The 23,777-nt window shown below is 39.2% G+C and overlaps 1 protein-coding gene across 4 annotated transcripts in view; it reads left to right on the top strand.

Annotated features, from left to right (window-relative positions):
- USP24 (ubiquitin specific peptidase 24) overlaps positions 1 to 23,777 on the top strand; it is a 60,932-nt gene that overhangs the window by 19,520 nt on the left and 17,635 nt on the right. For all 4 annotated transcript variants that reach the window (XM_082287132.1, XM_082287134.1, XM_082287135.1 and 1 more), the window contains exons 9-41: positions 311 to 385; positions 1,121 to 1,279; positions 2,352 to 2,466; positions 3,005 to 3,108; positions 4,256 to 4,363; positions 4,837 to 4,932; positions 5,034 to 5,195; positions 7,039 to 7,146; positions 7,745 to 7,894; positions 8,542 to 8,673; positions 9,171 to 9,282; positions 9,539 to 9,615; positions 10,516 to 10,656; positions 10,812 to 10,865; positions 11,054 to 11,169; positions 11,898 to 11,964; positions 12,124 to 12,234; positions 12,602 to 12,700; positions 12,780 to 12,950; positions 13,558 to 13,643; positions 13,785 to 13,878; positions 14,141 to 14,296; positions 16,615 to 16,712; positions 17,466 to 17,561; positions 17,715 to 17,943; positions 18,806 to 18,965; positions 19,245 to 19,400; positions 19,941 to 20,011; positions 20,732 to 20,892; positions 21,306 to 21,367; positions 21,720 to 21,911; positions 22,162 to 22,279; positions 23,592 to 23,736. In XM_082287132.1, coding sequence (XP_082143258.1) covers positions 311 to 385; positions 1,121 to 1,279; positions 2,352 to 2,466; positions 3,005 to 3,108; positions 4,256 to 4,363; positions 4,837 to 4,932; positions 5,034 to 5,195; positions 7,039 to 7,146; positions 7,745 to 7,894; positions 8,542 to 8,673; positions 9,171 to 9,282; positions 9,539 to 9,615; positions 10,516 to 10,656; positions 10,812 to 10,865; positions 11,054 to 11,169; positions 11,898 to 11,964; positions 12,124 to 12,234; positions 12,602 to 12,700; positions 12,780 to 12,950; positions 13,558 to 13,643; positions 13,785 to 13,878; positions 14,141 to 14,296; positions 16,615 to 16,712; positions 17,466 to 17,561; positions 17,715 to 17,943; positions 18,806 to 18,965; positions 19,245 to 19,400; positions 19,941 to 20,011; positions 20,732 to 20,892; positions 21,306 to 21,367; positions 21,720 to 21,911; positions 22,162 to 22,279; positions 23,592 to 23,736 — 3,981 coding nt within the window. The remainder of the gene's footprint in view (positions 1 to 310; positions 386 to 1,120; positions 1,280 to 2,351; positions 2,467 to 3,004; positions 3,109 to 4,255; positions 4,364 to 4,836; positions 4,933 to 5,033; positions 5,196 to 7,038; positions 7,147 to 7,744; positions 7,895 to 8,541; positions 8,674 to 9,170; positions 9,283 to 9,538; positions 9,616 to 10,515; positions 10,657 to 10,811; positions 10,866 to 11,053; positions 11,170 to 11,897; positions 11,965 to 12,123; positions 12,235 to 12,601; positions 12,701 to 12,779; positions 12,951 to 13,557; positions 13,644 to 13,784; positions 13,879 to 14,140; positions 14,297 to 16,614; positions 16,713 to 17,465; positions 17,562 to 17,714; positions 17,944 to 18,805; positions 18,966 to 19,244; positions 19,401 to 19,940; positions 20,012 to 20,731; positions 20,893 to 21,305; positions 21,368 to 21,719; positions 21,912 to 22,161; positions 22,280 to 23,591; positions 23,737 to 23,777) is intronic.

The raw sequence follows: 23,777 nt of genomic DNA, 5'->3' as shown, positions 1-23,777 counted from the left end.
TAGAATCCCCTGGGAGTCAGAGAGGCACGTGCACCTAATAACTGCTGCACTTTTAGAGGGCTGTTGGTCTGTCTCTGTGCAAACCTGCAGTACAGTGGTCTGAAATGGGTTCTTAATCTAATTGCTTTTTCTTTTCCTGGACATAGCTACCAGGATAGTTTTATCTTTGTTGTAGGTCTTGCTTTATCTCTAGGTTAATGGTAGCTTTCAGCTAAGTATTTCCTTTTTGCTGCAGTCACGTCTTTCGAGTAATTTTATTGATTTCAGGAAACATTAAAATGATTGTCATGCCTTTTCTCACATTCTTTAGCCCATGCTGGATCCAGTCATTCATAAAATGATTAAATATGTACAGAATGTAGAAGAGAAGGACTTGAAAGACAAGGTAATGTTTTACATATTAAATATTTAGGAAGAACTTCCTGCCTGTCTTGGAAATGCTGTCAGTGTAAACTAGAACAATAGCTTTCTTTTTACTGGCAAGAATGCAGCCTGTTCTAAATTCTGACTGAATGACATAGATGAAAATGCATTTACCCAATTCCATTCAATATGCTTTTCAGTAAATATCTGATTTATGACCCTTTTTAAAAATATTTTGCTGCTGTTGCTATCAATTTTTTGGCTTTGTTGGTCCCCTTGTGCGGCATGCTGAATGCTCACTTCTCTGACTCAAAGATATTTACTGTCTTGCAGTCTGTTAAATTCATATTACTGTCGCATTAGCTGATTGCTTCTGAGAATTTGGTAGTTGTTGGTAAAGTGTCTGTGTAACTTGTGGCTACTTCCTGCATTACCCTGAATTTGGCCTTCAGTTCTATTAAATTGTGTTGGCTTTTTACTTAGATTTAAGTTGTTAATTTTAAACAGGAAGGTATTCACAGGTTGTTGAACCAAAAGAGAGCAATTTACTGTACCAAACTTGCAGCTTTAACCAAAGGTTTTATTGCCTTAAAATTTCTAGTGTACAAGTAATACTTTCAGATGTACGAGGTGCTGTGTTTTGATTCAACAGTCTGGTCACTAAACCTACTCTTCGTGAGTCACTGACATCTGTAGCAGAATAGCAAAAATACCAATGCCTCTATTTGTCTCTTTCTTGTTGTTTTGTTTCCAACAGAGACTGGTGAGTATCCCTGAGCTCTTGTCTGGGATCAAACTGCTGTGTATGCGCTTCCAACCTGACCTGGTCACGGCGGTCGATGACTTGCGGCTGGACATTCTGCTGCGCATGTTGAAATCCCCCCACTTCAGTGCAAAAATGAATTCCCTCAAAGAAGTATGTTGGCTTTTTGTCTGTCTCTGTGTGCACAGAGAGCCTGTGCTTGGGTGGGATGGGTTGTTAATAAGCCTCTGAAACCACAGCCTGAAAAAAAGAGATGGCGCAATATTTCCTTGCAAATTGTGTTGCCTTAGCAAAAGCTCAGTTCAAAATTAACACCAAGCTAAGTTAATATGACAGGAGTGGTTAATATTAGTAGCCACTGCAAGGTCTCCCAATCAGACAGAGTTTGAGAAGTGCACAAATCTAAGAAGTGCAATTTTAGATTGATTTATAAGCACTGGTCTATGCTATTCATTGACTATTCACTCCTGGATAATCCTGAGCATCCTGTGGCATATCCCTTTTTTCTCCTTTTGTTGAGAGGAAATGAAAAAAAACCCAAATGGGACTTAAACCTATATTGATGTCTTAGTCCACTCATATCAGGTCATTGCACTATGTAATTGTATTTTTTATTATAGTTGCCATTGTATAGTTGTTGTAATGTTTGAGTCCATCTTTCTGCTTTTTTCCTTTATTTATGAGAAAATTGAGATGTTAAACCTCACTGCTGTTTGGTTCTTAATCATAAATTCTGTGTATCCGTGGTGAATTTATAAAAGTGCAGCTTTTGAAGATTTTAGCAGAAATGTGCTCTTTCTCCCTAGAGTGAGGAGCCTGTATCAGTTCAGTACTGGATAAAAAATAGGACACTGATTTGAGTGTAACAAGCAGAAGCCTGAGATAACCTACTTCTGGCATATCTGTAGAAAAATACCTGGCAGCGCAGGCCAGCTTTTCTGTGTCAGACTGAGAATAAGATTCTGCTGCATCAGAGACTGATGACATGGTGTTTCTGGTTAGGAATTTGCCTTTAAACAGCTTATTGAAAAACAAAACAGACAAACAAACAAGAAAACCAACACCCCACCAAAAACAACTGACCCGAAAAATCTCCAACACCTTCTGTACTCAGAATATTTCAGGATTCACACTTTATCATAAGCCTTTTTGAATAGATTTTGGTGTGTGTGTGTGATGCAGGCAGGAATTTTTTTGTTAAAATCTCACATGTTGCAATTTCTAGGTAACAAAATTAATAGAAGACAGCACTGTCTCCAAGTCAGTGAAGAATGCCATAGACACAGACCGACTGTTGAACTGGCTCGTGGAGAATTCAGTCCTGTCCATTGCTCTGGAAGGTAAGAAGTCTCACAAAGCCTTTTGGCACGCGCTTTGAATGACTTAAATTTAAAAACCTCATCTCTCCCTTTCAGTACATTTTAATGAGCACTATTAACCAAAGAGTTCAAGGTTTTTGTTGTCTCCAAAATGAAGTAAAATCCTGCAAATTCTGTTACTATCATCTAATCCTTTGCTTGACATCTGTGCAAATGTCTTCTGCTCTACCTGGGGTTTTTTACTCTCTGTTTGTATATTGTTAGCCTCTAGAAAAGAGTGAAAAGAGGTGTTTTTCTCCCCAAGTAGTAACATTCTGTAGGTGTGCTATCAGATGTATGAAGCAAAACAAAATAAAAATGGAAAAGCCATGGAAAAGTTCTTTTTCTTTGTACTGCTAGACTTGTCTTTCTTTACTGTTACAGACTTTCCAAATGAAGACAGCTTTGTTCTCTCTTTTAAAAAAAACTAGTTCTTTTAAATTCATTTAGTGTATCTAATACTGTTTATTTACTGTTTAAATGAAATATATTCATTTAGTTGCCTTTCTTTGTTCCACAGGTAATATAGACCAAGCACAATACTGTGATCGTATAAAGGGAATTATTGAGCTGCTGGGCAGTAAATTATCCTTAGATGAGCTCACTAAAATTTGGAGAATTCAGGTAAGCAATCAAGACTAGGCAGGTGCTTTTAGACTGTCTTACAAAAGCAAACAACTCTGAGGAAGGGATTTTTTTAAAGTAATCTATACATCTCTATTGCAATGTGGAGGTGTTGAGATTTTAACAGTATAATTAATGCAAAGACTTCCTTCTTCTTCTTCTTCCTTTACTACCATTGTTCTGGTAGTTTCTTGTATCACATCTGTTAAATCCTATGATGAAGTTCAGTTCTTAGCAACAAGTGTTAAGGGACTGCAAAAGTATTTGACTTGGCATAAGAGGTTGTCAGCTTGAAACAGGTGACAGGAGTGTTTGTCTAGACCAAACTAGGATATTAATGTTTGTGGCTGGAGGTATGAATTTAAAGTCAGAGTGTGACTTTAAAGAGAGTGGGCTCCAACTGTAGGAATTCCCATTTACCTTCCTGTATGTCCATAAAATTGACTGACAAGTCATCTTTTGGCCTTCACTTTAAGGGTATTAAGCTTATTACTGTGTGGGGAAGATGGTTTGAGTGTTTATGCAAATGACATGTGGAAACTTCGGCCAGAAACAAATCTTCCACTGCAGGAAATGGTTTTTTTCTCTGTGCAAATGTTGGTATTTTAGACTAAACTCATTGAACATTGTCAGCTCTGCAGTGTGTGTGGCATAATAGCAAGTTTTTAACACTTAGCAGAGTTGAAATGTGATTCTAGCTCCCTCGCTTTTATTCTTTAATAAAAAGCAATACTTCCTCCCCCTCTCTGGCTGTTGTTACCATGGTGCTCCCATCCGTGTGGGAGGAGATTTTGTATTGCTCACTTTTGAGTAAAGCCTGGGAGAGTTCCAAAGATTCAACACCCCACATGTGAACCTCACCAAGCAATGGAAAAGGTGATGTTTGCGTTGCTGCCACTGCAGCAGCTTGAAGCTGCTGTAGTGATGGCAGACTTGTACTTTCCTGCTTTAGAGTTGTTTCCAAAGACTTCTCATCCAGGGAAATGAGGAGCACAGACAGTTTACTCTGAACTTGTGTTTCTAACATGTCAAAAGTTTCTATTCTCACTCATTAGTATGAATAGTAAGATGATGCTTACATGAAGGTTTTTCCCTATCTTGTTTGGGTTAAAGACCTACCTTCTTGTGTTTTCCTCCTCCTTTTCAGTCGGGACAATCCTCCACTGTGATTGAGAACATACATACCATCATTGCTGCAGCTGCTGTGAAGTTTAGCTCTGATCAGCTCAATCATTTATTTGTTCTAATCCAAAAGGTAAGTTTTCACATGAATTTACATTCCTTAGGAAGAAGGTGATGAGATGTACTTGTGCATCCAGCCTACTGAAAGGCAAATGCCTTAAATACATTTTTATTTTCTATATAAATGTAAAATTTGCTATTAAAAAAATAACACTTTTGCTACTCATTTTTATGTTAACCCAGAAGTCTAATCTGCTACTGTATTGCTAACTGACTTGGATTTTAAGTACATTAGGTAGCCAGTCCTAAGGAACTTGAAGTGAGATTTTAATATTATATTTAATCCCTTATAGTATTTGAAAAAGAGTTGAGCAAATTAGTGCTGTAACTTCCACCAACAGAAATAAGGAAATACGTGTGGTGGAAACATACTTGTTTGTGTTTTGATTTTCCTGCAGTAAAGCAAAAGTGGATTATATTTTTGTGTACACTTGGGATGTAACAGCCTGACAGAGGTGCTTTATTCATTATTTCTTTGCTGTCCAGAGCTGGGAGACAGAGAGTGACCGAGTGAGGCAGAAGCTGCTGAGCCTCATCGGACGCATCGGCCGAGAAGCACGAGTGGAAACAACCACTGGCAAGGCAAGTGCATGGTTTTCCTTTGGATTTTTGATTTATTAAATGTAGAGTTGCTAGTCTCTGTACTCCCTAGGTCCTGACTATCCTTGCCCTTCTTCCTCCAGGTTCTGGAGGTACTTTGGGAGCTGGCTCATCTTCCAACGTTACCGTGTAGTCTTATCCAGCAGGCCTTAGAGGAACACCTGACAATCCTCAGTGATGCTTATGCAGTGAAAGAGGCAATCAAAAGGAGCTACATCATCAAATGCATAGAGGATATTAAGAGGGTTGGTTCATTATTTTATCTTTTCCAAAATGAAATCTTATCTAGCCTCAATGTTGCCCTTTTCTTGCAAGATGCACAAATTGTGTGTCCCATCTGTAAGTTCTTACCTTGGGGAGTCCACGAGAGGGGTAGGCTTTGTGTGAGCCACTTTGTTGATCATGAGACTCATAGTAAGTCTCTTGCCTTTGTTTTAAGCAAATTTTCAGCACAAGGAGTGATCAGTTTATGGGAAACTACCAGGATGGGCCCAAGGTTAGAATTTGCAAATGGAACCACTGTAAAGGTATGTCAGTATTTTAACTGTCCCTTTCATGTGAAAGCCTAGATTAGTTTTTTTTTTTTTTTTTTTGAGTAAAGCATGTGTTCTGGCATGACCATTAAGTCTCAAAATGCAAATCGATATTTAAATCATAGTCGTTTTGTATTTTAGTAAAACACTTAACTTTTCCTGTAGCATAAAGAAGCCATTCCCAAAGCTGCCTGTACTGTTTCCTGGCAGCAGCAGAGATGTGCATGGCTTAAAAGACTGCATATATTCTCTCCTGCACCGTTACATAGCAGGCAGTTTTTCTTGAGGCCTGCAGGAATGCTCCTGTCTTCTTTTTTTTTCAGCCTGAAGTATGCTGTAAATAAAGAAAAAGACTTCTACTTTTTTTGTTCATTTCTTTCATGATAAATCAGGTTTTGTCTGTGTTGCAGCATCTGTAGAGAATTTTAGATGTTCAGGAGGCATAGTATGTCAGCTATTGATATTGATCACACTTCTCTGTGTGTTCATGAATATGGATTTCAAATTTTGGGTTCTCAATGTCTGTGAAAGTTGTAGTTTTTATCTTTTGGATCTCCTCTTATGCTTTCCTAATCTCATTCCTTTTAATTATATTCTGGCAAGGGCTTTTACAGAGGTGCTGCAGTGGGAAACACTAACAAAAGCTGTAATTGTAATCTAGAAGGGATTGGGGTAAGCATACAGCAGACTTCTAAAATACATGGTGTTCTTATTTCCCTTCATTAGGGAAACAAAGACATAAACTGGGAGGGAATGTAATGTTAAGGCAGCTTTCTCAAATTTGTGAGGGAGTCTTCAAGTGGGGAGCTGTCTGTTATGGGCAGGTTCCTTCAACCTCTCTGAGTGTATAGGTGGTATTTGGGTGTTGTCAGTATTTAAACCAGACATCACTTCTCTGAACAAGCAACCTCAGTACTGGTCTGTGTGGTCAAACTTTACAGAAAATGAAGCCTCCCAGAAAAGTGATGAGCAGTTCTAAAAATGAGGTAGGAGGGTTATTCTTTGTAGGATCTCTTTCAAAATGCAGCTTAAGTATCCTTTGCTTCCTATCGGGGGCTGCTTGCAGCACCAATCAGAAATTTCATGTCTCTTAGGCCTCAGTAGTAGAGATTCTTTCTTCTGTTGCTCTTGCTTTAGCAGTAAGTAACATCATTTGACTGGATTTGCCCTTTTTTGCCCTTTTGGACCTGCTTCATCTCCCATAATTGAGGAAGGTGGTGGTTATCATCTCTCCCTGGTGCAATTGAGTTCTTTTTGGCTACTTAATTTGCATGTTCTCTAGCAAGGAGCTGGTACTTTTGGGCTTGATAATAGGGATAGCAAAATGGCAAATGTTTGTATCAAGGGACTTCTTGTAGAAAGTGAAGAAGGGCACTTTGAGTGTGTTCAGAAAGGGAGCAGGAGCAAGTAACTGAAGCCAGCAGAGGTGATAGCTGTTGTTTTGGAACAGCAGCATTATCAGATATCATTAGGCTTCCAGGAGTCTGAGAGGAAAGTTAATCTATTGTTGAGCATGTACCACATGTGTAATTGTTTTTACCTTTCCTGCTACCAGTCGTCCCAGCACAATAATCCTCAGTTTGTGTGGGTGGTGCCAGCCTTGCGTCAGCTCCATGAAATCACGCGTTCATTTATTAAGCAAACTTACCAAAAACAAGACAAGGTAAGGCTATATGCTGACAAGATTTTTGAAGCCTTTGTTGTGTCTGTGTAGCTCTGCCAAACATGGAAGTTTGAATTTAAAAAAAATTAGCTAATAAACAATTCTAAAAGTAGTTTAGCGGTGTAGCATAAACTGTTGGAGTAGAGGTGCTGTGCTGTCCCTTTGTGTGTGTGTGTGTGTACATATAAATCTGTTTGCTGTGTCAAGACTAATTTATTTTATTCTCAGCTTTTTGTAGAATAATTAACAGGCATGTTTGTGTTAAGAAATGAACAATGGCTAATGTTTAGACCAACTGCTTTGTAATTGAATTGACATTGACTCTTGGAAAACAGACTGAACTACCAGCAATCATGTGTGCTGTAGAGTGGCTGTGTGGAGGTGTGGGACTTTGCAATCTGCAGAACGTGTGTTTCAGCACATGCTGAAAACACAAACATCAGGGGGGTTGGGTGCTTGGAAGGGGAACAGCTGACTCTGAGGGGGGAACATGACTCCTTCTGATTCATGTCTCTCGAAGAGCAGACTGCTGTATGCACATCCCTGTTTATCTATTATTTTAAAAACATCTTTTCTCTTTCTTTATTTTATTGCCAAGAGCATTATTCAAGATTTAAAGAAGAACTTCGAAATAGTGAAGTTGGTGACAGGAAGCTTGATATCCTGTCACCGTCTGGCTGCATCTGTGGCAGGCCCAGGAGGGCTGGTTGGAGCAACGCTGGTGGATGGCCGATACACTTACCGGGAGGTACCAAGTTTCTTTACCTTGTTGTTTCATTTTTGAAATTCACTGGTGAATAATTACTCTAGTTTTTCATTTATAAATAGCTCTAATATTTATCTAGGAAGGCTTGTTGTAGCCTTGTTATTATACAGAGGAAAGCTGTGCAAACATGACAGTTCCTTAGCCAAGTCTTTACCTGGTGGAGAGCTAGATCTCCCCATCCTAGGATCTGTTGTCTCCAAGCCTGTTCCAGCTTCTTCACCAGCTTCAGTTCCTGGTAGAGGTGATACCCTTGAATGTGTTGTGAAGCTCTTAATACCTGAAACAGATTTGCTAATTAGCACATAGAAGCCACACACGCAAATAGCAGTTTGTTGCTAGTGCTTTGATAATCATTTTTTCCATGCTACTTTTGACTTAGTGTCAAATAATATCCCCACCAGCAAAGTAAGAGCAAATCCAAGGGGATTTGTTTGTTTGTTTGTTTTTAGAAAGGTAGCCACAAAGTATGTTTAAAGTAAAAATAAATCTCACAAACAGTTTTTGTTTCCAGGCTTTTTAAAGTGTACTGTTTGACAACTAAATTTGCGAAAAAAAAAGAAATGAATGCTCAGAGTTCTTGTTTCAGAAAGAAAAGTCTTAAGCTTGAGTTTTTGTTTCCTCTTCCTCAGTATTTGGAGGCACATCTAAAATTTTTGGCATTTTTTCTGCAAGAAGCCACCCTTTATTTGGGCTGGAATCGTGCCAGGGAGATCTGGGAATGCCTTGTAACTGGCCAAGATGTTTGTGAGTTGGATCGAGAGGTAAGAAAAACTTGAAAAGTCAGTTTCTGTGGTTGCAGAAGGAATTTTAATGGATCATGAGCAGCATGTGTGTTTGTTGAGACATGTGGAGTAGGAGTAGCAAACACAAACTTGTCATGCATTTTATGCTTTGTGTAGGCTAGAGCAGCGGAGGTGTTCATTTATGGCCAGGATGCTCTTTTAACATTAAATTTGACTGGAAGAGGGATGTTGGCTGGGAGATTAGTTGGAGATGCTGGTTTGAAAAGGGGTACATGGAGGTTGGTGCAGTCACAAGAGACATTCAGCTTTATTTGTGTGTAAAGTGACTATGAAGTACCCTAAAGCTGCAATCTCTATAACATGTGAGGTTACCAGGAGATGAGATTTTGAACCTCTTGCTGTCGATGAAACCTCTACAAGATGAGTTACTGTGGTATCTGACATAGTTTGCTGTATAAAACTAAAATATTTGATGTGACAGTGGGGTAAAAAATATATCTGCCTTTCATTCACAGATGTGCTTTGAGTGGTTTACAAAAGGGCAGCATGATCTGGAGAGTGATGTACAGCAACAGCTCTTCAAAGAGAAAATTCTTAAACTGGAATCGTATGAAATTACTATGAATGGTAAGAAAGTGGCTTTGGTGAACAGATTTGGGGTTGAAATATATAGCAGAAATTTGCTTCCAAAGCCTGCAAATCAAACATCTAACCAGTTCTATAAATCAATATAATAATGGAGTCTTTTTCTATCATTTTGGTTTTTATTAGCTGTAGAGGGAAAAGTTTGTCTCCTGTATTTGGTGTCTTCATTTTTTTTAAAAAGCATAGAAACTAAGCCTGACTTGAATAAAAAATCTGCACCTTTTTTTTTCACTTACAGGTTTTAGTTTATTTAAGACTTTCTTTGAAAATGTGAACCTGTGTGACCATCGCCTGAAGAGGCAAGGAACTCAGCTGGTGAGTGTGTTCTGGCAAATTCTTGTGTCCTCCCTGTGGCCTCTTAGGGACAGGAGGAGGTGAAATGAGGATTGTGTAGCAGCTGTTTGACATGGCCGTGTTTGTATTAACCTGCAGATTGTCCTTGTAGCATTAGCACTGTTAAATTCTGAAGCGAAAACTTGGAGAGTCAATTTCAACATTTAAAATTCAGCAGTTGGTAGCTGGAAGCTGGTTTGTAGCTTGTAAAACTTTGCAGGAGGAATGACTGAGCTATTTTTTTAAGTAATCATGAATTCTAGTATGCAATTTTTCCTTCTCCCTAGCAGGGAAAGTAGTTTTTAAATTATTTTTTACTTTTCCTCTTTGCATGGGAGTTAGGCTTATCACATGTAAATTCTAACCTACTATAATTTTTAACTCTGATCCTTCAATGGTTTTGTTAAATTAATGGTTATATGTTAAGTAGTTTTCCATAGGCGTTTTAGATCTTTATCACAGAGAACTTACTTCAAATGCAGAATTTTTTGCCAAGGATCATAGCAGGTTTTGTGATGATTAATTGTGTGGTTAGTTACCATGTTGACTTTTTTGAAACAAATTCCATTCTAGATTAAATTTCTCCATGCTTTTAAATTTTTTAATTTTTCAGTTGGCTTGACTGAGATTTGGAATTGTTCTTTGGAATGTGTTTTTCCACTAGTAAACAATATTTTTTTCTTGTATAAATACACAGATGTGCAGCAGTTGGTTTAATTTAACACTATGCCAAAGTTTGGCAGCATGTTGGAAAAGAAAATTTTTAAGTTTTAATCAAAAGGTGCTTTCCCAACAAGATGTAAGACAGTTTTGTCCCTGTGGTTCAACTCACTATTGTGTAAGAAATCCAGTCATGTTTTACTGTTGTTCTTTCTTGTGTAGAGCGTAGAAAAACTGGAATTAATAGGAATGGATTTCATTTGGAAGATTGCAATGGAGTCACCAGATGAAGAAATTGCCAATGAAGCTATTCAACTGATAATAAATTACAGCTATATTAATCTAACTCCTAGATTGAAAAAGGTAGGCATATATTTGTATATAAATGTGCTTTGACATTCATAGAGTCTTGATACTCTGCATGTTCAGCTGTTTAATTTGTTGGGTTCTAGGTAGTTTATGAGTATTTCCCATGGTATTAGTTTAAGTTGTAATTAATTTGTACATTTTGTCTTCAGGATTCAGTATCACTGCACAAGAAATTTATTGCCGATTGCTACACACGATTAGAGGTAAAGGGCAAATTTTAATTATTCTTGTACCTACATCCCTTTGGTTCTGTATCTTAGAATAATTGTCTATGCTAATTCCATTTTTAAAAAAAAAAAAATTCTTTCCACAAATATTTTTTGTCCTCTGAGCTTTCCAGGACATCCTGACTGTCCCTGTAAAGCAGCCCTTGCTCTGCTCTGTGTTGCAGGCAGCCAGCTCTGCACTCGGTGGTCCAACACTAACACACGCTGTTACAAGAGCTACAAAAATGCTTACAGCAACTGCTATGCCTACAGTGGCAACATCAGTTCAGTCTCCTTACAGGTAGGCCAGCCTCTCAAGGAATCAATATCAAGGAATAATTTGCTCCCAGCTGCTTTCCACGAGATTTCGAGTGCTAATTAAAATTCTCAGTAATGGGTAGCTGTATATTCTGGTGGTTTCTCAATTGAGTATTCCAATTGCTGTGTAATAGGGGTTCCAGAGATTTGGAAAAACCTCTGTTTAAATAAATAAAAAAAAAACAACGAAACAAAGAAAACCAAAGCCAAGTAGAAATAAAAAAAAAAAAAAGGCCCAAACAACTTATCAAAACCAAAAAACCATCCTGCCTCCAACCCCACAAAAACCAAAACCAACCAACCAAAAAAACCAAAATAAAGCAAAAACACCCACAGGTTTATTTTTATTACCAGCATATTAATCACATAGTATTTCTGGGGCAATGGAGCTTGGTTTTGGTTCTTTTTAAATTAGGAGAGAAAAGGATGGGTTTTTAACCTCAAGCCTACTTAGTCATACCTGAATATGAGTAACTTAAATACAGGAGCATGGGGAGGGACCTTTAGAAACATGGAGCTTCCTCTGAAGCTGGCAACGTCTCAAGCAGTACAACACAAGCCTCTTGGGCTGTTTTCCTAGTTCATTTTTGCTGAATTAACTCCAAGTTTAAGAAGGTACCTTCAAAACCAGACAATTCATGGTAGTTACCCGTGGGCGTTGGAAATGAATGTGCGAGACAAGTTACTCTTGTTCTCAATGTTTATCTTTAGGTCAACTAAACTTGTAATAATTGAGAGACTGCTGCTGTTGGCAGAGCGTTACGTGATAACAATAGAGGTAAGATGTGTATTTCCTTCTAGGCAAGGCTAAGAACACAACTTTCACCTTATTAAAAACAGTAAAAGTTATTTTAACATGCAACCCTAGTTACCAACCATCCCAGAAATGTCTTTGTTTTCAAGGGTGGTATTTACTGTCATCCTTCTCTTCCTGCAGGACCTTTACTCTGTTCCCCGAACTATTCTACCTCATGGTGCCTCTTTCCATGGACATCTTTTAACCCTTAATGTTACATATGAGTCTACCAAAGATACCTTCACCATAGAGGTAGGTATGCACAGCTTTTGTGCACCATGGGCTGTTGGTTATGTAGCCACTCTTGGTGGATTTTATAAATAGAGTAAAATGGTTATAAAGACTCCAGTCAGCTTGAAAACTCTTCTTGAAAATGTTAAAAATATGAATATGGAAGTGCCTGTGGACCAAATGTATTTCGATCATCATTCCAGGGTGGAAAAAATAAGGTTTTTGCGTCCTGTTGGTGTTGGAACATTTCTCTGCTGCCCTGCCCTGTCACTCTTATGGGCAATACTTTTGCCACCCTGTGCAGGAAGACTTTTTTGGAAGACTTTAATTTTTCTTGGCATTTACTGCTCGAGCAGACTTACTGAACCAGTGTTGTTTAATTTCACAGGCTCATAGCAATGAAACTGTAGGAAGTGTCAGGTGGAAGATAGCAAAGATGTTGAATTCACCTGTGGATAACATACAGATATTTGCCAATGACAGCCTGGTATGTTAACTACAAAGAATTCCTATTCTTTATGAAATTGAGTCTCTTCCAGAACTAAAGGATAAATATTTTCTTGCAGCTAACAGTAAACAAAGATCAGAAGCTACTCCACCAGCTGGGCTTCTCTGATGAACAAATCCTTACAGTAAAAACATCGGGAAGTGGGACTCCATCAGGGAGCTCTGCAGATTCCTCAACCAGTTCCAGCAACAGCAGCAGTGTATTTAGTTCCTCCTATGCAATGGAACAGGTACAGCATAATATGACCTGAAACCTTCCCTCAGATTTTTCCTGAAGCAGGGATAGTTGGGGGAGAGAGTAGGAGCTCCAGTAAGATCATCCAATCTTTAGTAATCTGGTTTTGCTTTCAAACTGCAATTGAAACGAATCATCTAAATACACAACTGCCTTGTGTATGCAGGTTGGACTTTATAATCTGTACTCTCTCACCAGTGGTAGCCTGCTCAGTGTTTATTCATCTCTGCAGGGTTTTTCAAACAAACAGGACCCATCTGGTTTAATTTTTTTATGTATTTTTTGAGGGTAGAGAATTCTGCATTTTCATTACTAATAAAGCTGCACTATGAAAATAAACTAAGAAGCATCAACTGGCATGTTCAGATCACTCCTGGTCTGCTTTGTATTTTACTTGTCGTAACAGCTGACTTCAAAAATTGACTGTTAAAGGGGAAATGGAATAATGTAAAAATTTAAATGTTGTCTCAGCCTAGAAAGTAGCTGGGACTTCTGTGGGCCAGGTTGGCATCTGGGCCATTTGCTTCAGTGAAGAGCTCTGTTAAATTTACCTGTAACAGAGAAGGGAGGAAAAGACCTTTGTATTTCTGCTTAATTCTCAGGAGAAATCCCTCCCTGGAGTAGTCATGGCTCTCGTGTGTAATGTGTTTGATATGCTTTACCAGCTTGCCAACCTGGAGGAGCCAAGGTAAGCAAATTAAATGGTTGCTAGATGTTGAAGAACTGCTCCCAGTGCCCAGTTTGAGTACTCACTCCACTGTGTGCAAGCATCCACCAGGCTAGTGTGGCTGAGCCCATTTTGTGCAAATAACTTCTGATTTCTTTTCAGGATAACACTGCGAGTGAGGAAACTTCTGCTCCTGATTCCCACTGACCCAGCTATTCAGGAGGCTCTTGATCAGCTTGATTCCCTGGGAAGGAAGGTATGGGTTAAATAATTGATCATGGTGAGCTACACAAAGAGGATTTTACTATCAGGTTTCTTAAATTCCCTGTCAGATTATAATAACAGAGGGTTTGAAACTACTGCAAAATAAGGTTCATGTTAAGTCAATGTTCATTATTGACTTATTTCCAAGCAGCCAGAGGTGAGAGGGTTATTACAGGGGTTATAAGAAATGTATTCCCAATTACAGCAAAACACAGGAATCTCAAAATATTTCTTTTGTGGCTTTTTCCTCCTAGAAAACACTGCTTTCAGAATCCAGTTCTCAGTCCTCAAAATCCCCATCCTTGTCTTCAAAACACCAACATCAGCCCAGTGCCAGTTCAATACTAGAAAGTCTTTTCAGATCTTTTGCTCCAGGCATGTCCACCTTCAGAGTGCTCTACAATTTAGAGGTAAGAAAACAAATTTGCTTCTTTCAATGTTTCTGAGCACAAAGATTTAAGTATTTTTAAGTTTTTTTGGGCAGGAGTCCACTGTGATGGGGTCATAATGCAAATGTCATGACACTGTCTGCTTTTATGTGTGTGATAAATCTTACACAGAATGAAAGGGACAGAAAGTTCCCCTTCAGAGACTTTACTGAGAAACCAGGCCCCTCTTTATGTGATTTGCAAGGTGGAAGGAGTGTTCTGAAGTAAGTGGAGAGGACCAAAAAAACCATCAAAGTCTTACTGTTTAGGTAAAATTCCTGCTTGAATCTCTAGGTCTCTGGATATGCAATTTTTAGTGTGTGTATATATAAAAAATATGTATTAAAAACAAGTTGGCACTTAGAAATTAATGGGAGCTATTTTAAGTTGAATTAGTTTTGCTTGATTAAATTTGTCAGAAACTTCTGTGCTGTATAAGTCTCCTATTTTCTGTCTATGGAGGAGTATTTTTACAAAGCATTCAGCTGTGAAGAATTTTCACTATCCAAACATGCAGGGCTTTCACCAAGAGGCCTCTGGCCTGTTTTGGCTGCACAGGTAGAGTGGAATACATAGAACTTTTTAACCCCGAAGCATCTCCTAAATGCTTTAGCCAAAATGCTGGATTGGACCATGTGAAGATTCTTTCCTAGAGTTCAGTGAATGGATTTTAAGGAGTACAGGAGTTCAGCTGGTGTCATTTGTAGGACACTGTAACCTGCACACTGAAAGCTGGACAGTGTTTAGTTCTACTTGCAAGTCCTGCTCTTTCTAAGGGCCCATTACAAATGTGGTCTGAACAACTTGAGTTTGAAGGACTGATTGCCAACTGCTTCCAAAACATTAGACAAAGTTACTCTTTCCTTCATGGTGTGTGCAAAGATCACTGTAGGAATTGTCTTGTAGTTGCTTCCCTTTAGGTTTCTACAGTCTAATGTTAGCTCTTCATCTTCCTACACTGTCATCACACTCCTGCCTTAGGATTCCCCCCTTTTCTGTACAGCTGGAGTGAAAGATACTTGATTATGTCTTTGGAATATGTTGACAAGTTCTACAACTCAAAGCAAATGTAAACGTTTAGGGTGTCTTGTTGAACTGACAGGTTTTATTGCAGTAGGATGGGACTGTTATCTGCTGCTTCTGTGCCAGAGAAAATAGTAATAAAAGCAAGTCAGAAATTGCTTGCTTTTCTGGCAAGGGATGAGAAGTAATAAATTGGATTAGATGTGTAGATTATATGAGTGGACTCATTCCTCAATTCCAGTGAAGCCCATTGGAAGATGGTTTCTGTCAGGAAAAGGAATATGTACTTTTTTATCCCCTCAGCTGGTGATCTGTTGAAAATGTGGGAACCAGTCTGAACTGCTTTCTGAAAAAAATGTGCGCAGGAAATTTGCAGAACATATGAAAGAGATGAAAATTGAATGTTGCAGATGTCCAGGGGGTGATAAGATTTCATGCCTGGAACTCTGTAAAACATTCTTCTGACCTGTGAACCTGGAAGAGATGTATTTTGTTTGCAGCATTGTTGGCTTTCAAAGAGACTTTTCAAGAAAGTAAATAATATCTGGGGGGTTTTCTGGGGTTTTGGGAGGGGCTGGGGTTTGTTTGGTTGATGGTTTTGGGGTTTTTGTGGGGGTTTTTTTCTGGTTTGTTTGTTTGTTTGGGTGTTGGGGTTTTTTTATGTGAAGTGAAACGGATTATGAACATAAATGAGAACTGACCCACAGAGACCACGGATTTCCTTCTGGCCATGTTTCTGAGATTTCCACTCTGAAGTTTAGTGCTGATTTAAAACAGGAGGGGGATGACAGAGTGGTGGTGATCATAAGGCATCTAGAATTACCTGAGCCATCTTTTACAAAGGAACACCAGAATAATAGCAATACAATTACATTTCAGAAGGTGTGAATCAGTAAGTAAGCCATCTGTAGGGTGTTTTATGGGATACTGTTGATTGAAAATCTGGAAGCAAGGATAATTTGGGTTAATAAAGAGCACCAAGTGAACCAGAAGATGACATTCCATGTACTTCATCCTTTCCCTTAACCTGTAAACTGAAATGAGATCAAAATGCCCTTTGGTTCAGAATAAACATCTGTAATTGCCATCGATGTACCGAATATTTGAGATTTATTGGATATATCTGATTTCTCTTTACTGACTACAGCTTTGTGTAAGTGTATTATTAATAGCTTCATTTGTAGTGATTTTTTTTCTGTTACACTCTCAAACTTCAACACGTAAAAAACCACTGAGGGGTGGTGGTTTACATCTGCTTATTTATTCATTTATTGTAGGTGCTGAGCTCCAAGCTGATGCCAACTGCAGATGATGAAATGGCAAGAAACTGTGCCAAGTCTTTCTGTGAAAACTTCCTCAGAGCAGGAGGTTTGAGGTTAGATTTCAAAACCTTGACTCAATTTGTAGCACTTCATTTAGTTAGCAGTTGTGTGGTTTCCCATTTCCACACTGTAGCACACTAATACACCTGTCAGCTTCTTTTTCAGAGAAAAAAATCCACCCAAGGCTGTTTTACCACTGTAAAGGCTGTTTTACACTGTACCAGCTGTAGCTGTCATATGTAACCATGCTGTTAAACCTCAAAATCAAATCAGGCACAAGTAAGCTTGTGAAGTGTAGCTTTTACTAAAGTTTGGATTATATTTGGATGGTTTGGTGACATTTAAGTGTTTAGGTTCAAGTGTGTACATTGCACTCCCCTGTGTAGCCACCAGTGGACATTTTAAGCAGTCAAAGTATAGATCATGCAGGGAGAACCAAATTAAATTTTTAATTACAGCCTTGAAAATCCAGACCCTTCAGATAAGAGTTGAGACACAATGTGAGTGGTTTGGAGGACCTGACAATGCTGATTATGTGAGATTTATCAAGTATACTTTGCTCTTAGTAATTCTATCGGTGGCACTTCTCTGTCCAAGAGATCCTGAAGCATTTTCCAGCAGGAGCAGAAAGCTTCCATCTGTAGATAGAAAAGGGGAAAATGACGATGTTGGCCTCCAAAGAAGTCAGTTTGAACTGGGACTCAGCTGAGTGAATAGGAGGAAGGAAGGATAGAGACAAATTAATTGCAGCTCTCCTAATGTGAAACATTTCCGAACAGAGTCTGTCTTGTTGATTTGTTTTTAAGTTTGGTGGTGAATGTGATGCAGAGAGATTCCATCCCATCAGAGGTAGACTATGAGACAAGACAAGGAGTCTATTCCATCTGCCTGCAACTTGCAAGGTATGTAATTGCTCTTCATTAGAGAAAGTGCTGCTTTGTTGGCTTTTAGCATGCAGCTTTTAGTATTTAAGATTAATTGGTACTTTGAGTTACATTTCATTCACTCTGTGAGTGTTCAAATACAAGCCTGATGTTTTTGCTCTGTGAATGTAGGTTCTTGCTGGTTGGCCAGACAATGCCCACCCTGCTGGATGAGGATTTCATTAAGGATGGGGTGGAAGCTCTGTCCTCACGGCCCTTCCGCAATGTGAGCCGGCAGGCCAGCAGGCAGATGTCCATCTGTGGAACTCCTGAGAAGTCCTCCTACCGCCAGCTCTCTGTGTCTGACAGATCCTCCATCAGGGTAGAAGAAATCATCCCAGCTGCAAGAGTTGCCATACAAGTAAGGAAGTGTTTGATGATTTTGATGTAGCAGTGTCATCTCCAGTGGCAGCTGGATTTTTAATCAATCTGTCTTTTATACAGGTTTTTGCCCTGACTCCATTTAAAAGCCTCTGAAAATCTTGACCATCAGTCTCTTTTCCAGTCTTGAGCTGAATTTTAACATTCTCGTAAATTATTTTGGCACTACCAAGGGAAGCAGTACCCCAAAAGTGCTTACAAGAAGTAGATGTATACAGAAATCTTACTTGTGATTTATCTTCAGTCATGCTTAAGTCTTAAGATCTTTTTCTTCCTAATTTTCTGTGAATTGAAAATATAAAGTTCCTGTTTGAACTTGCGGCTTTATAATCCATGATACTTTGAATTAGAACTGGATGAGTTTGGTTTTTGTTTTATTTTCAAAAAAAATTTCATTAAAAATTAAATTTGCTTGATGGTACTGTGGAGAAAAAGGAAATTTTTTGAGTTTCAGTACCTTAAGAAAATGTTATTTGAAAACCCATTGAGTCCAGTTGAAAGAAACTTCATAGCTAATGTGACAAGTATGCTGTGTTAGGCTGTTGGGCAGTGCTTCCCAAATGGATTGAATGACTGAAATCAGCGTGCCTGACTCCAGATAGGTGAAAAGGGTGTCTACCCTCATGGAGAATTTAAAAATTAATTACTTCTCCTAAGGTAGCAGTACTAATCTCTCATTGGGAACAAAAAGACTCTCGAAGCCTTGAACCTGTGTAGAGAAGAGAGGAAAACAAATGTAAATGTCAATTTGACGTGATCCAAAAGATACATTCCTCTTATCACTGAGATTAACAGAGATTGTTGAATAGCACAGAAGTAACTGCTGGTTCTTGTTCCTCCAGACCATGGAGGTGAACGATTTCACCTCCACAGTGGCTTGTTTCATGCGCCTCTCGTGGGCCGCTGCTGCGGGACGCCTGGACCTCGTGGGAAGTAGTCAGCCCATCAAAGAGAGCAACAGTCTCATCCCTGCTGGGATTAGAAACAGACTTAGCAGCTCAGGTGGGTTAACTGTGTCCCTAACCCAATCTAAAAGCGTTTGGTTTAATCTTAATTGAACACTTTAGGAGCTTGAAGCTGAATTCCTTGGATGTTCATCCTCTTGGGTCTCTTCCAGCTTGGGACATTATATGATTAAATTACAAAAAATCTGAGCAAATTTATGTACATTCATTGGGCGTTCAGAGAAGTTTTCAAATTGCAGAGAACTGACCAAAAGCTGAAAACATCAGAAAAAGAATTAATGAATTACAGCAGTTGTTTGGTTTTTTTTTAATGCAGGAAGTAACTGCAGTTCAGGAAGCGAAGGGGAGCCCACGGCACTGCATGCTGGGATCTGTGTGAGGCAGCAGTCTGTGTCCACCAAAGATGCTCTCATTGCTGGGGAAGCCTTGTCTCTCTTAGTAACCTGCCTTCAGCTACGTAGTCAGCAGCTAGGTATGGAAAAAAATTGGATTATTCACTATTTGGAATATAAGCCAGGTGGGAGGAGGCTTATGGATACAGTGAAGTAAAAAAAAAATAGTGAGAAACTTGTAGCTTTGTTAGCTGAGACAGCTCAAGCTAAAAACACAATATTTCATTTAAAATTACAGGAATTTTTTTTTCCAGGACTGAAATAAGGCATGCAATGCTGTGCCTTAGTGAAATGTTTTGGGAAAGCTGACTTACTGCCAGAATATAAATATTTGCACTGCCTTTGAAGTATGTAATTCTGTAAGTGCTGCTGTTTGCATAGCTCGTGTTTAGTACTTGAGTCTTTGTGTACAGAGGTGTAAACAATGGTGCAGGAAGGCAAGGAGAATGCTGTTATATTGTGGTGGCAGCCTCTGGTGAGGGAAGGAGATCAGGAAATAGCCTTTACTGCTTTTCTGTACTGATGTCCTCTAGGTGCTGTGGTATTTTACTGCAAGACTGTAACTGACTTATTTTAAAATACTATTTTTAATAAGATAGCCTGGTACTTTTCTGTTCCAGGATCTTTTTACAATTTGCCTTGTGTTGCTGATTTCATCATTGATATTCTGCTTGGATCACCAAGTGCTGAGGTGAGGGTCTTCCTCTGAAAACTTCCTAAATGCTCCTTCTGAAATGCGTGTGTTTTGATAATTTCATATGGTCTGAACATAAAATTTTTTATTGCAAGTATTCCCACAGTTTAATGTTTGAATAAGTAACCCCTGAAATTTTTAGTAATCCCAGTATCTGGTGATGGATTGATAGAAAATGCTGTAATATTACATTTTCTAGGTTTCCATGAGATGCACAGGACTGTGCTGTGACTAGTCTAAAGAAAATAGTCTCATTTTGGTGACACAAATTCTGTAAAACTAGTATTTCAGGAAAAGTTTCAAGTAACTTTGATTTGGGTAAAATTTAATGGACTCTTCTGAACTTTTGAAAATTTATTCCAAGTGCTGGAACCCTCCAAAAATCATTCTTTCCAGTTTAAGATTACCCTGGATAATCTAAAATCTAGAGATTTTTATGCTCACTTCATTTCATCATGTGTCATCTATTTTGCATGAAGGCATTGCATCTTTCCTCTCGATCTGAATTTATAATTTATGTTTATCAGAGGTTTTCACTCAGGGATGGACAGGGTTTGTTAAATTTCTAGAAACCCTGGCTGGTGGGTGCAGAGCTAATAGCCTGGTTTGCACCATTTCAGTGTCCATTTTCTCTGTGAGATTTCTAACATTACAGAAGTGTGGGGATTTTTTCAACCTTTGAGTAACTGCTGGTGCTTGACAATGACACTGTTTCAGATTCGTCGCGTTGCCTGCGACCAGTTGTACACCCTTAGCCAGACAGACACGTCAGCTCACCCAGATGTACAAAAGCCAAACCAGTTCCTCCTGAGCGTTGTTCTTGGGGCCCAGCTGCCTCTTTGGTCACCAACCAGCATCATGAGAGGAATCAACCAGAGGTAACTCAGATGTGTGTTTATTGAGGAAGCAAATCTGACATGTTTTGAAATAAGTGGCACTGTGGAAGCTCTGAGGAAAAAGGGATTAGCACTTGCCAAGTGTTGGAAGTAGACATTCTGCACTTCTAGAGAAGTAACTGAGAAGTTAAAGCATGTTGTTGTTTTGTTGCCAACTGATAACTAATTAGAATTGCTATGAGGCAAGGGAAGAAATCAGAATTCAATATGATTCCTAACATTCAGAAGGAGCTGTTGGGAAGGAATTTTTTTTAAAGCTGCAGCATGCAGAAGCACACCTAGATGGTTATGCTGCTTTGGGTTAGATGGACAGAGCACACAGACTGTAAAGACAACTTCTTAGAGCAAAGTTTATGATTTTAAGTATACCTTTCTTCTTTTTACACCTGTTTCAGACTTTTGTCCCAGTGTACAGAATATTTTGACCTGAGATGTCAGTTACTGGATGACCTGACATGTAAGTATGTGCAGACACCTGATTCAGTCATTCTGATGGCAGCTTCCAAGCTCGTCTTCCTTCTGTAGAAAAGATGTAGAATTGCCTTCACAGAGGAATTATTACACCTTGAATTCTGAGTGACCTGCCAGTGTGCTGACTATCCTGTACTAGTGCCTGGCATGGTCTGTTCTTGGCATTGGGTAGCTGCAAGGCAGCTCATTCCTTCTGGAAAGTGAACTGAGTTCCTTGGTGAAAGGGATTTACTTGGGGGGGAAAAACCATTACCAAACTGTTTGAAATTCTTTGTATTTATATTCTACATTTCCAAAGCTGCTCATTTTTTCTGTGTTCCCTTTTATTTTTCTTGCAGCATCAGAAATGGAGCAGCTGAAGATAAGCCCAGCTGCCATGTTAGAAGATGAGATCACCTGGCTCGACAATTTCGAGCCCAACCGTACGGCGGAGTGCGAGACCAGTGAGGCTGATAACATCCTCTTAGCAGGACACTTGAGGCTTATCAAGACTCTCCTCTCACTTTGTGGGGCAGAGAAGGAAATGGTTGGTAAGTATTCCTCTTTAAATTGACTAGACCAGTGTGAATTCTGCATTAATACATGACTGGACAGCACATGTGAAGACGTCAGTAGAAGTGATCCAGAGCTATAAGGACTGATTTTGGTGGTCCCTTTAACATTTGATAAACTATTTGTTGATATGGTGCTATGCAGTGATTTTGTTGTTGTGGAACACCTTTTGGCATTCACAGTGACAATACAAGTATTTAACAGTAGATGTGGATTGCTGTGTTTCAGGTTCATCTTTGATTAAGCCATTGTTGGATGATTTCCTGTTCCGAGCCTCCAGGATTATCCTGAATAGCCATTCCCCAGCAGGCAGTGCTGCAATCAGTCAGCAAGACTTCCATCCAAAGTAAAAATGCTTCTTTTATGTTGAGTTTTGTCTTGGATCTCATGAATGCAAATGTCAGTATTAAATCCTACAGACAGCAAGATTTAATACCAATGGTGGAGCATTTCTCCAGTTTTCTATACTTCCTACATAAGTGCCCAAATAGCATTTTAGAAGTTTTTGTGTGACCCAGTATCCTTGCATTTCTGTACTTCAAAGTCTGTGCTTTGTTAGATCAGTGATGAACTTCAGGCACAACTGAATGCTGATTTCATGAGTCCAAGGAATATTCCTTTAGCTCGTTACTGCTTGGGAAGTTGGCTAAATTGGAACGTGAGCAGGAAGTTAGCTTCCCAAGCTCCTTGTAAAAGAGAATCTCAAAAGTTCCACTGCTTTCTTTTTCCCTTCTCCCTACCCATTTTGTAAAAAAACCTTAACACCAAGCAAGTCTCCTTGCACCTGAGAAAGCTGATATAGACCAGAATAGATCAACTGGAGAAAAAAGAGTGGGCTTTCTCCTTCTTGTCACAGCTGTTATGGCCATACAATATCTGAAAGGGTTGGTGTAAATTAGCTCCCATGGAGTTCTGAGCTAATGCAGCTGGATTGTTTGTGTTGCACTGAGTAGCTGGTGTTAGATCAGGCATAACCTCACTACCTTTCCACAAACCCAAAAGAAAGTTCCAGTGGAGCATTTAAAACCCTGGAATGAGTGGAATTTCATATGCCTTAGTGTTCTGCTCCATTGCAGTTCATCCCAAGCATGCTCTTTTGTTTGCTTAGAGTAAATAAAGCCTTTTCTTTGGCCTTCAGAAGAAAGGGCTGCTGTGTTGAATGATCACTGAAAAAAGCTGGGAGTGTTTTGTATAGGCCTAGCTCAGGTCTGAGCTCATCTCTTGTGGCAAGGATGTTGTCTGGTCTAGCTCTTTCCGAGCTTCCCTCCCTGTAAAAAAGTCATTTTGTCTCCATCAGTGGTACATGATGGAGAGTCTCTGTCTGTTTGTCCTCAGAATTGCAACCAATTCTGTGTCTTTGTTTAGAGCACCTCCTTTTCCTTGCTACTGAATGTTAGCAAGTGTATCCAGGTCAGTAAAGGAGGCTTGTTTAAAGGAGTGTTCCTCTTGCCACTCTTCTCATTGGATTCTTCCCCATTCTCCTACCCCAAGAAAGAAAGAAAAAAAAAATAGCACTCTGTAGTCCCTCTGGAGTGTTTTATCGCTTAAAGTATTCTTTAGAACATTAATTGTTGCTTGTTCTGAGTAATACAGCTTTCTGGAAATAGAAATAATTGAGTCATCTAGCCAGCAGATCTCAGGTGTGGTTTTCTTTCCAGGTGCAGTACAGCAGACAGCAGATTAGCTGCTTACGAAGTGCTGGTAATGCTGGCTGATAGCTCACCCTCCAATCTCCAGCTAATTACAAAGGAGCTGCTTTCTATGCACCACCAGTGTGACCCTGCACTCACCAAGGAGTTTGATGTAAGCAAGAAGCCTTTTTTTATTTGTGTTAGCATGGTTTG

This window comes from Coloeus monedula, assembly GCF_965178545.1.
Source record: "Coloeus monedula genome assembly, chromosome: 9".
Classification (NCBI taxonomy): Eukaryota; Metazoa; Chordata; class Aves; order Passeriformes; family Corvidae; genus Coloeus; species Coloeus monedula.
The sequence above is the reverse complement of the archived record's forward strand: the minus strand, read 5'-3'. Positions and strand labels throughout refer to the sequence as shown.